General features: G+C 49.9%; 1 protein-coding gene across 3 annotated transcripts in view; it reads left to right on the forward strand.

Moving 5' to 3' along the window:
* The window catches only part of CD40 (CD40 molecule), a 12724-nt gene extending 281 nt beyond the window's left edge, over nt 1–12443 (forward strand). The window contains exons 2-9 of one of the 3 annotated variants that reach the window (XM_019636898.1): nt 2878–2956; nt 3244–3369; nt 3650–3796; nt 4157–4250; nt 7380–7441; nt 8839–8925; nt 9065–9096; nt 9621–12440. In XM_019636898.1, coding sequence (XP_019492443.1) covers nt 2878–2956; nt 3244–3369; nt 3650–3796; nt 4157–4250; nt 7380–7441; nt 8839–8925; nt 9065–9096; nt 9621–9791 — 798 coding nt within the window. In that variant the 3' untranslated portion in view covers nt 9792–12440. Of the gene's footprint in view, nt 1–2877; nt 2957–3243; nt 3370–3649; nt 3797–4156; nt 4251–7379; nt 7482–8838; nt 8926–9064; nt 9097–9620 lie in introns of all 3 variants that reach the window. The other 2 variants (XM_019636900.1, XM_019636899.1) reach the window with 2 other exon arrangements.
* The last annotated feature ends 288 nt before the right edge of the window (nt 12444–12731 follow it).

Here is a 12731-nt window from a genome sequence, read left to right on the forward strand (position 1 = left end):
AGAAGGGTGGGTGGGGGGAAGCTGGGTAAGGTACCCCGGGTCCTGGCTGAATGAGGTAGGCTGCCTCTCTCTGCTCCCAGGTTGGGGTCCCAGGTAGCCCACAGAGGTCGTGTAGTGGGGGCACTGCAGGAAACATGCCAAGACAGCGTGAATGGGGTTGGGGTTTGGGGAGCCTCAAAGCTTCATTCGGTCAAAAACCTGGCGTCTGGGTTTGCCTCAGAGGCTGGCCACCCAGAGAACGGCAGGCTTTTCAGAGCTGGGAAGAAAGGCTGGCCAAAGGAAGAGGTGGTCTGGGCGGTTTCCTGTCCTTTTGGAATGTGGACAGAGATGCCAGCCTCTGAGAATGGTTATCACCTCCTTGCCAGCTGGGGCCGCCTTCTTCCAGGACATTTTGTGGGAACGAGGGGTGATCTGACCTAGGAGGAATACTCAAGGCTGTGTCTCTGCCTCCTAGATTTAAGATGACATAGGGGACCTTTGGGGGAGATGAACAGTTCATGGGACTCAAGAAAGGGTTTCTCCAGGCACCAGAAAGGTTCAGATATGCCCAGTCAAGCATATCTCCGGGATTTTCAGAAGCCCACATTTGTCTCACTTTTTGTTTAAATGTATTTTTGTAGTTCCTCATTCTGGAGGGCGGGAATCCCCCAAGTACCTTACCCTCTCATCCCAACCTCTCTGGCGTCCCCCTACTTTTGGGGACTGTAGTTTCTGGCATGAAGTCTTAGCAGGAATGACTCATGGAGCAAGGGAAGAGTGTGGGGAAGCCGCTTTGGTCCCAGAGCTTTCATTTTCACTCTAAGCAATGGCTTCTCAGGAGAAAGGAGGCAGGAAGAGGGTGGAGCTGGAGACAGGAGGAAGAGGGCTCTTCTAGGAGTGGAAGAAGCCCCAGGAGGAAGTACGGGGAAGGCTGGTTTGGGCTTCTCAAGAGCATACTCCCGATTTTGGCTCCAGGTAGAGCGTGGGCTGTGACAACAATAATAGCAGCAGCTATTTATTGAGAGCTTCCCATGCGTTGTCAGGCTCTGAGCAAAATGCTGTACATGCTTTCTCCATCTTGATTGCTTTCAACACCCCCACTATACAGATAAGCAGACTGAGGCTCAGAGAGAGGCAATGTCTTGGCCAAATGATCATAGCTAGGTGGAACCTGGATGTAAATACATCCTGAGGCTGCCTCTCAGATGGTGAGAGTGTCTAAGCTTTGGTCCTGAGCTCCTTTGTGCCAGAAGGCCTGGAGCTAGGGAGTGGGAATCGGGGGCTAACAGACTTTCAGAGGAGGAGCTGTATTTCCCATGTGTTTGAAAATGGCATAAAGGACTTTCATTACTCTCGGAATGTGGTGGGAAGCTCCACAGGGTTGTAGGGAGAAGATTCACAGGATTTACGTTGTGATGTGACGGTGGAGGCAGCAGCCTTTTCTGCATTTTCCCCATCTGGGGTAAGATGCACTTCCAAAAGCAATGGCTGAATAAGAGCCACCCATTAGGCAGGATCCAGGACAGCCAGCCAGTTAGCTAGGGTGCTAGGCATCCAAGTAGTCACATACGTATGACAATTAAAACTGCTATTTAATGAGCACCTACTATGTTCAAGACACTGTGCCAGGCCACATATATATATATATATATATATATATATATATATATATATATATATATAAATTTTTTTTTCTCATCTTCACAACCTAATCTGTGGGGCAGGTATTATTACTCCCATTTTAGAAATGTGGACTAACCTAAGCAAAAGAACTAGTGCTACGAAGTCAAGATTGGAGACTTAAGCTGTTTGTCTTTCTGACCTCTGCTCTTTTCACTGGCTGTTCCCAAAGTGTGGGATGATTGTAGGGAGCACATGCATACAGAACTAAACAACATAAATTCACTTTCCAGTTCTGTTTAAAGTCCTTGTCATTTTTTTTTTCAAGAAGTCTCTGGAGCTACAGTATAGTTAATACATTTCAAGTGCTTGCTAATCCTCTCTTTTAAACAAAAATCAAGAGCAGGCCTGGGATGGTGGGCTGTCGGCAAGCAAAACATCAAGCCCAGGTTCAATAACATTGTTTTGTTTCTGTTGAATTTATTTTTAGGGTTTCCTTTTATTTATGAGAAGTGAGACTGGTTCTCCTCGCATGGCAATGATATAAGGTTTACATTGAAAATAAATGTATTTAATTTAATGAAAAGTAATTAATAGCATGGGTGGAACCTGGATGTAGTAAAAAAAAAAATGCAGGTGAGACCCAAGTTGATGGAGAGAGGGTGTACTGAGACCTGAGTTCTCATTCAGATTCTATCACTGTGATCCAGCCTCCCTGGTCCTTCATCTCACCATTTGTAAAGTGAAAGAGTTGGATTTTATCTTTCCAGCTTCACGGTTTTCTGGCATTTCATGGGGGAGGGTTTGGAAGGAGAAAACGTGATGAGGCTTAGAGAGAGGGGAAGGGGTGGGGAGCAAAACAATAGCGGGAAGAGGCCAGGCTAAATATAGCCCCAACCAGGACTAGGACCCGCTGAAGTCAGCCAGCCTCAGGACTCCAGGAGAGACACTGGGGCCCTCATATGCTTTTGGGTCTTTGCAAAGAGGAAAGACTCAGGAGTCCAGCGAAAAGGAAGATGTGTTTAGTTGAGAGACTATTGTGAGGTTCCAGCACCATCACTTAGTACAATACGATAGTGATTCTCTGGGTGCTTTTACAATCACATCAGTTGGCAGTTAGTTAAAAGCAAACGCACCAAGTAGTAGGCAGGCTCCACTTTTCTGCTTTGGATTTCCATTTCAGTGTTAACCTGTGGTCTGGCTGATTTTCACCTTCCTGCCAAGGAGGCTACAGCAGAGATTTCAAGATCCCTTCAAATTGCCCAATTCTGTTTTTAGGTCCACCCAGAACCATCCACTGAATGCAAAGAGAAGCAATACCCAGTAAGCAGTCAGTGCTGTGATTTCTGCCCGCCAGGTGAGATGCCAACCCTCTAGCTCCACAGTGGGACCCTTGTTGGTTTACTGGCAGATGCAGACCCCATGTGTCAACTGTGAACTCGAGTCTTAAATGACCCCTGGGATTTCCCACCCCTGCCCTGCTGTCACAGTGTTGTGGGTTCCCTCTATCCCAGCCCAGGACTTAGGGTTCCTATCTCTTCCATGTCCCCTGCCGGACTATGGAAGACCCAGCCTGATGAGTTTTCCGTAAGTGTTTGACTCATTGAGTTGGCTAGAGGTGCCTCACTTCCTGATGTTTTCCAGGACGCAAACTGGTGAGTGACTGCACCGAGTCTACACCCACAGAATGCTCTTCTTGTGGTAAAGACGAATTCCAAGACAAGTGGAACAGAGAGAGACACTGTCATCAGCACAAATACTGTGACCCCAGTGCGTGGGCTGCTGGGGAAGGGGTGATTTGGAGTGGGGCTGATAGTCCAGATCATTCTTGACAAGATAGCCGTTCTGTTTATTTCGTGATTATTATTATTTTAAATAGTCAGTGTCTGTTTTGATTGGTCGGAGTCTGGGTTGCACCGGTTGTTAAATAATTTGATTGCCATTCCTACTTGGAAGAGGGTCTAAGAGAAAAAGGGCAGGAAGTGTGAGGAGTGGGTCCCGAAGCATGGCCATCAAGGGGTTCCCGTTCCTCCTGCCCATCTCTGTACAGACCTCGGGCTCCGGGTCCAGAGGGTAGGCACTTCAGAAACAGACACGACTTGCACATGTGATGAAGGTCAACACTGTACCGGCGGTGACTGTGAAAGCTGCACGCTGCACAGCCTGTGTCCCCAGGGCTTTGGGGTTAAGCAAATCGGTAAGTGGCCTGCCTGAGAACCGGCTCTAGAGAAGAGACCAGCCGAGGGCCCAAGGCGAGGGGCTGGGCAGTGGGCACCCAGCCCCGGAGGTGGAGGGAATGGAAACTCCAACCTACGTCAGTGTGTCCGCTAGCGTGAGCAGGAAATGGGGCCTTTTTTTTTGTTCTGCCTCCTGCTATGAGTGTCTGCCTTGCGGGGGGGTGCAGTGGGAAAAGCCTTCCTAGAGGCCGTAGCCATTGGGGAAGGCTATATGCTGACGGGAGAGTGCTTCAAGCAGGAAGATCTTCCTGTCCACCGGTTGCCCTGAGACCCAGGCGGGTGGTCTACTGTGACGATTAATGCCTCCTCCTTCCTCGCAGGTACGGGGGTTTCGGATACTATCTGCGAACCCTGCCCTGCCGGCTTCTTCTCTAATGTGTCATCTGCTTTTGAAAAGTGTCACCCCTGGACAAGGTACAAGGACTCATCATCCATTGTGTTTGGGGCATGGGATCGACTTCCATTCTGTCCCACCACCTGCCTTCCTGCCTCTGCTCCCCATGTCCACACATACTCACTCACCTAGAGTGCCCTGGTGGCTGACCCAATAGGCATTTCTCGGCATTTTCTTGCCTACTCTCTTGGTAGTAACGTATACTGTCGATCTCTCCATCTTTGTGAAACTCTCCCCTCTTGGCGAGGAGGGGCACCGTGACACCTCTTCTACTTTCCTTCTACCCTCCTCTGCTAACCTCCTTCCTCCTCCTTAACTGGTTTTCTAGGCCTTTGTTCTGCTCTACGTTCCACGCACTTTGTCTACCTCCCCTGGGCCATCTCATCCATGTGCATGGCTTCAGCTACCATCTCTCTCAGGGGTTCTCAATCAACATCTCCTGTCTGGATTTGTCTTCTGGGTCCCAGACTGTCATATCCAACTGCTGAGGGCACCCCTCCATGCAGGTGACACAAAGGCACCAAATGGGCTTACCCACCCACTCCCCTCACCCTCTGTGAAAGCCACCACCATGCCTTTGGGCACTCATCCCGTGGTTCCCCTCCACTCACCTCCAACCCCAAATCAGTGTCACCCCTTTAGTTTGGGCCTCATCACCATGGCCTGGAGGATGCCTTCGCCTTCTCACCAGCCTCCCCACCTCTAGTCTCTCCCCTTCAGCTGATTCTCCATCTGCTTACCTGAGTGAGCTTTCTGCAGTTCATTTTAGGCCACAGGTGCTCCCTGCTTAAAATGCTCCATGACTCGCTGTGCCTTTGAAACAAAACCTGGACTCTTTTGCATGGCCTCCGACCTTCCAGCCCCACTTCCTGACCTCTTCCCATACACATGATGCTACTTGCAACCCCCTGAATACACTGCTCATTCTCTTGCATTAAACTCTTCTACTTGGAATTCCCTTAAATACACACCCCATGAACTTTTTACATTTATTTTTAAAAAAATGACTAAGACAGGCACATTGGATAGAAGGCACAAAAGGGCCTATCGTGATAAGTCTCCCTTTCTTTCTCTCTTTAAGATTTTATTGGGGAATTGGGGGATTGGAATAGCATTGGGGAATTGGGGAAGGGGAACAGACAAGTTGCTGCCCTTTGGCTCTTCCATCTAGTTGTGGAGGACGTCGCTTCACTGGCCCACGTTGGTATAATGATCATTGCGTTCTTCCTGGCTGAGGCAGATTGGTTGCCGGCCATTGGATGGCCGCTCACGGCAGCTCTCGCTGGCTGCTGGCAGCTCACACTGGCTGCCAGCCACTCGCAGTAGCTCATGGAAGCCCACTGCAGCCCCACTGCAGCCTACACCATCGCGGTCGACTCATGGCAGCCCAGCTCCAGATCGAGTTGTTGTTCACCATCTTAGCTATAGAGGGCGCAGTGTCACTGGCCTATGTGGGAATCGAATCCTGCTGCTCAGAGCTTGCGCTCCCAAGCTAGCTCCTAACCAACGCGCCACTCAGTCGGCCCCGATAAGTCTCCCTTTCACTCCTGTTCCTCAGCCACACGGTTCTCCTCTCTGGAGGCAGCCACTGTGTCTTGTATATCCTTCCATAGATTCTATGTGTGCATGCATGCATGCGCATGCACACACACACACACATGCATGCATGCACACGTGCAAACACACATATTGTCCACTACAAATTTTAGCATCTCATATACACTTTGTTATTTGTTGACTGTCTGCCTTTCTCCAATCGATTGCAAACTCCTTAAATGTAGACACTTGGCTTTTTTTTCCTTTTCTTCCACTGGTGCATCCCTTATGCCTAGAACATAGTAGGTGCTCAATGAATGTTTACTGCTAGATGTTGGCTGATGTTTGGAGGCACGTTGGTGCAGTAGAATCAGAGCACTGGGTTCCAACCTCCCTGTAGTGTGGAAAGGGTGTGGCTTTGGGCAAGCCTGTGAGCCTCATTTCTCTGAGCCTTGGTGTCCTCATTTGCAAACTGGGAATGACCTTCATCTCACAAGGCTTGAGGAAGACGTGTAAAGGTGTTTTATAAGCTCTTAAGCGCTCTTCTTGTGTGATACGTTTCTGAGGTATGTGCTTTCTTGGCGGCGTCTCTCTTTCCTCCACTGTAGATGATTTTTGTTTGCAATGTCCTTCTCTGACCATTCCCCACCATTTCTCCTGGGACCCCTGAGGACCAGGTCTTCATCTCATATCTAGACTTCTGCCATGGCCTCCTGGCTGGCTGCTTTTCTGTACGCTCTCCTCCTGTGAGCACTCTGGTCATCTGAGTCCTCTCGCTACTTACGTCATCTGACTGAATGCTGATGCGACTCAGCAGCTGAATCTGGTTGAAACCTTTATGGATGATTATCAGTGATCTTGTTCTAAAGGCCAAATTTTCCATAGCTCCCTAATGCCCTCTAGTACGTCACCCCCCTAATCTCTATATCACATTGTTCTGCTTAGGAGATACAGCTGCGCTAAATTTTACATCCTTCCGGGCCTACTCAGACCTAACTTCCCCAGGGAAATCTTTCTGGACGACCTTTAAACCAGAGGTTCTCAACTGAGCAGTTTTGTCCCCCAGGGGGGGCATTGGACAATATCTGGAGACATTTTGGTTGGCATGACTGGGGAAGGGGTGGTGCAACTGGTCTCTAGCGGGTGGAGGCTTGGGATGCTGCTAAACATCCTACAGTGCACAAGACGGCCCACATCACAGAGAGTTATGTGGCCCAAAATGTCAGTGATGCCGAGGTAGAGAGGCCCTGCCGCAAACTGAATGCATCACCTGTCCGTTCCAGCCACTGTGGATTTTGTCTCCTCTTCTCTGAACAATTCCTAGTTCACTTTAGCCTTTATCACAACTCTTGGCACTCAGTAGAGACTGTCCTATTATTACTCCTTCAAGATGTGTGATAATCTTTACTCCGTACTCATGAGTTCCATAAGAGCAGAGTTTGCATCATCACCAGCACAGGAGGGTGCATATAATACGTGCTAAGTGAACCTGGACTTGTTGGTTGTTGATGGTCTCCCTCTGGGGTTGGAAATCTTATGGTTAGGGAAACTTAATATCTCTCTCTCTCTCTCTCTCTCTCTCTCTCTCTCTCTGCACACGTGTCTGTACACAGCTGTGAGACCAAAGGCCTGGTGGAGCGACGGGCAGGCACTAACAAGACTGACACTGTCTGTGGTGAGTCCTGGAGAATGGGCCCTGGCGGCAGGCTAGGAAGGTAGGGAACGAAAGAGGGAGACTGAGTCACACAGTGACGCTGGGTGGGAGGTGAAGTGAGAGGAGGAGGCAGTTTGGAGTTGTGGTATCTCAGCTCTGCCACTTATTTGTGGAGCCTGGGCAAGTCACCGTCCCTCTCCGAACCTCAGTTTCTTCATCTGTAAAACGGGATGATAATAGCCCTTCCCTTAGTGGGTTGGTGCAAGTGCCTGGCGTGGGCTCTTGTACTTTGGAAGTGCTCCATCAGTGCTATTCTGCCACCCTGCCCATCAAGTGCCAGCATGGTGTGACACCGTTTCCTCTCAGGGCCTCAGTTTTGATTTTAGAACAAGGAGGTTGGCCTATGGCACAGATCACAGACTCAAATAACTGCAGGGACTGGGCAGGTCGTGTTAATGAATGAAAAATACACGCTCTTTTCCTTTTTCATAACATTCATTTTCCTCTTGGCAGGGCTGGGGCTGGAGTGAGGTGAGCGAGGCACTTGCCTTGGGCACAATATTTAAAGGTGTGCCAGAAAAATGCAGTAATCAAGATAAATAGCATCTTGACGCAATATTTAAAACAAATCAAAGTTAATGCAAAAAAAATCCATAGTGAACAAAATGTCAAAATTTTAACTGAAGACATGATCCAACCCTACATCTGCTTACCTCTCTGACTCACATGCCTCAGCCTAATCCCGACCCTGGTTCCAATGCAACTTTATTAAAAAAAAAACAGGCAGTCAGCCTGTGGGCCATAGTTTGCTGACTTGATGTTTCAAAACACGACATTAAAATATTACTTACCTCGATCGCTGAGCATTTTGGTGTCCTCTTAAATTTTGTCTTGAGGCGGGTGCCTTACCCTCATCCCTGCCCTGCCTCTTGGCCTTTCTTTCCTTTTTCCCATTTGGAATAGAGACTGAGCTACAGGAAACACGTTCATGTGCCCTCTATTTTTCTAAAACAAAGGCAACAGTGTAGACATACACGATGTGGAGCCTCAGCGTTGGGCGGAGAGTAGGCAAGGATAGGGAGTGGTGGAGACGGCTACCACCGCTTAGCGCGGGCCGATGGGTCCCAGGTCGGGCTGCTGCCCGGTGGCACCAGGTCTTCCAAATTTCTAAGAGAAACCAGATATCTAGATTTTAAATATGTAATCTCCCCATTTTAAATGTTTCAAAAACAGTTAAAAAAAATGTGCTGGTCGTACGAAAGACACCTGCTGGCCACATTTTACCAGGGCCACCTGTTCGAAACCTCTGATATAGATGAGCTCAGACATGGAAGGATTTTCGAGTCTGACAGGGCGCAGCGGCTTCGGGGCGGGGCGTAGCGGTGGGGGAGCCCTTGATGAAATCTCGATTTCTCCAGGTTTGCAGTCTCGGTGGAGAGCCCTGGTGGTGATCCCCATCATTATGGGGATCCTGTTCTCTGTCCTGTTGGTGTCCTCGTGTATCAGTGAGTCCCCAGGTGGGGAGGTGAAATGGGAGGGAGGGAGAGAGGGGGGAGAAAGCAAAGTAGAACTGGGTGCCTGTTTCCTGATCTGGCCTCAACGACACCCCATCCCATTTTTTCTTTTTTCCCCCTCTCTCTCTAGGAAAGGTGGCCAAGGAGCCGGACAATAATAAGGTAGGTCACCCCCGGGAACTGGCTCAGAGTTTTGGCAAACTGGAAAGAAGATTGACTCATTGTTGCCTATATGGCAGTAAAACGAATTCAGGGTCTGCCCCTGTGGCCAGTAGGATGGCAGCAGGCTACTCTCAGCCCCGCCCCTGTGCTCCAGGGCCCCTCCCATTCACTCCCTCAGCGGCCAGCCTTTGTCATCCTCAGAGCTCACCTCCCCACAGAGCTGCCCCAGCACCAATGTCAAAGTCAGTGGTGTCATTTGCTGTTCTTTCCTGGCATTCACTATATGGAGAACCACTCTGGGGCCTTGGAACAGGGTCCATGGGCCACCTGGAGGGGCAGCACCTTGAACCCACTGGAAGCTTCTTGATGCCCTCGGTGTGGCCAGCAGGGGGCAGGAGGCACCCATGGAATCAGCCTTGACCTGTTTGGGAAAGCGGAAAGGGCTTGTAGGGGATCCCCATGGAGGAAGGAAGAAGGGCCCCTTGGAGAGGTTGCTGGGTAACCTGATGCCCCTGGCTCCCCAGGACGTCTGCAATAAACGCAAAGGGCAGGACCCCGTGGAGGTGGAGATGGATATGGCGGATTTTTCTGGCCCCCACTCTACTGCTCCTGTGCAGGAGACCTTACACGGATGCCAGCCCGTCACGCAGGAGGATGGCAAAGAAAGTCGCATCTCAGTGCAGGAAAGACAGTGAGGCTATGTGTACCCAGGAGCGTGGCAGCATGGACAAATATGCACGTGTGGCCTGGGAGCCTGGAGCTGCTGCTGACACGTGACGGGGAGGGCCTGGTGCTCTGCACAGACCCCCTCTGCCGGCACCCCTGTGGCTCAGAAACAGTTCACTTCTGGGGAGCCTCCCACTCCAGCCTCGAGCCCATTCAGTATCTCAACTTGCTTTTAAAAGACGGAGGCAAAACTTTTTGGGGGGTGGTATAGTAATACCATGAAACCCTCCAACCCAACAGTTCAGTGCCCAGAGATGTATCATGGTGGTTTCTTGGAGCCCAGGAGGGCATCTACACGAATATCCATTGCAGAGTTGTTTGTGACAGTGAACAACTGGAAGCCACTTAATTGTCTATCAACAGAGGACTGGCTAAATAAAATTGTAATATATTTATGCAACAGGATCTCAAAAAACACTGTCATGAAAAAAGAAAAAGCAGGTTGCAGAATAATGGGCACGGAAAATTTTTTTTTTTAAAGCACATACCCCACAACAATGTGATATATCATTTCTATGTATGTATAAATATAATATGCATTGTATATGAGATATAACAAGAGTTCTGGAAGTATGCACCGCTCCAAGAGTTGTCAAGTTTGGGTTGGGGAAGTAGGCGCTGGGGGAGGGTTGGTTCAAGGAAGATTTGACTTTCCCAAAATGCATCATTTTTGTCCCCCAAAGAGGAGTGAATGCATGTTACGCTTATGTAATTAAAAAGTCATCAAACATGTAAAAAGAAAAACGGGGGTGGACATGCCGGGTGGCGGGAGCTGCTTAACTTGCTGTCAGGCTTCCAGAATTAGGGCACTTTCTCAGGATAAATAAGAATGTCCCCAGGCTGGTGCCCCTCCAGCGGTTTCCATGTGTGCTCACATTAGGCACCATGCCTGCAAAGGGTTCTCCCCATTTGATTAATGTTCACAAATACAGCCTTGGGGGCAGGCAGGGCTCACATCCCTTCCTCTTTAACAGAGGTGGAAACAGAGGCCCCGAGAGGTGAAGTGACTTGCCTATGGTCACGTAGCAGTTCGCAGCGGTGCCACCCAGGGCTCCCCACTCCTGGTCCTGTGCTGCTTGTCCAGACCTGCCTGCTCACTGGAGCCCAAATCTGTAGCTCCTTCCTGGGGAGATCTTGGGTCTCCCACCTCCTTCTGACCTCCCAACTGCTACAGGAGCTGCTGCGTCTTGGTCAGATGGCACCCCTCCCCCCACCCCAGCAGTATCTTAGGATAAAAATAAACCATCCTGTTCTCTTTTCCTGCTGTGCCAACTGAGGGGGAGCCTAGCCAGGAGAAGCAGCAGATGGAGTGGGAGCAGAGGGGAAGGAAGAGGAGAGGAGAGGTGGGGAGGAAGGTTGTAGGACAAGGAGGAGAAGGGAGAGCCACGTGAAGGCCTGGCATGAAGATTAAGAGTCATGGCGTGGATGAGGCCAGCGATCTCAGCTGCTCCCCCGGAAAGAAGCTGCTCTGGATTCCCCCAAGGTGTCCTGCTGCCTGGAGGGTGCCAGTAGAAAGGGCTTGTCCCTGGTGGAGGCTGTGAGGGCAGCTGGGAGCCAAGGGGCACCTGGCTTGGCAGTCTTCCCAGAAGAGCTTCGAAAACCATTTGGATGCGCCAGGTGGAGAGACATTTGCTTTATAAAGTGGAGCAAAGTGGTAGTGGGGTGGGATGGGGGGGAGAGGGAAGCTTTGGGACCTTACCCTCCTTCCCTATCTAGAGTCCAAATGCTAGTGTTACTCCTGTGCATGGCGGTGTGGTGGAAAGAGACAAAAGACCCACCACCTCTGCCACCTATCATCTGTGTGACCTTGGGCGGGTCATTTTCACCTCTTAGTGTCTCAGCTTCCTCATCTGGAAAATGGAGACCATACCTACAGCAGCTGCTATTGATACCTCCTTTGTCTTCTCCTGGGTCAGAGGTTCTCAGTCTTGACCGTGTATTGGAACCACCTAAGACTTGTTATAAGACAGATCGCTGGGCCCCACGGCCAGTGTTTCTGATTGAGTAGGTCTGGGAAGGAACTCAAGAATTTGCATTTCTAACCAGTTTCCCGGGTGATGCTACTGCTGCTGGTCCAGGGACCATACTTTGAGAACGATTGCCCTTGGCGTTCAGATTTCTAGATAAGCAGTTGTTTCCTGTTGCAAGCCCGTGCCTTGGGGCTTTCCCTGGTCTTGAAAACATGCTTGGTGCAGGTGTGGGGCAGGTAGATGTACCTGGGGAGTTATTCCATGCCCAGGAATACTCTCAGCCAACTGGGAATGAAAGCTGGAGGGTAAATGACCCAGCTCTCTCGCCCTTGAAAGGGACAAGTATGAAGTATGGTTTATACTTTTCCGAGGTTCCCTAGAGGGATAGATTCCCAGCTGCCCCTCTGTGGTGGGGTTCCTTCTCTTCCGTGTCTCATTTTTCCACACCCCCCCAACTGGTGCTTCTGGGGTTCAACTCCCAAATGAACAAGCTGCATTGTCACAGAGTCTGCTTCCGGGAGAAGTTCCCCCGACCAGCCAGCAGAGCTCGTGCATTAGAAAGTACATTTTTGTACAGTTGTTCCCCATCCTGCCACCTTATCTGCAGTTTCGCTTTCCACGGTTTCAGTTACCCGTGGTCACTTGCAGTCTGAAAATATGTACAATTCCAGAAATAAACAATTTATAAGTTTTAAATTGCATGCTGTTCTGAGTAGCGTGATGAAATCTCGAGTTGTCTGGCTCCATCCCACCCAGGATGTGAATCATCCCTTTGTTCAGAGTGTCCACGCTGTGAGATGCTCCCAGCCCATTAGTCACTTAGTAGCTGTCTCCATTGTCAGGTTATGAGAGAGAGAGAGAGAGAGAGAGAGAGAGAGAGAGAGAGAGAGAGAGAGAGAGATGCCATGCTCACATAACTTTTATTACAGTATATTGTTA

The sequence above is a fragment of the Hipposideros armiger genome, unplaced genomic scaffold, assembly GCF_001890085.2.
Source record: "Hipposideros armiger isolate ML-2016 unplaced genomic scaffold, ASM189008v1 scaffold_31, whole genome shotgun sequence".
In the NCBI taxonomy this organism is placed as follows: Eukaryota; Metazoa; Chordata; class Mammalia; order Chiroptera; family Hipposideridae; genus Hipposideros; species Hipposideros armiger.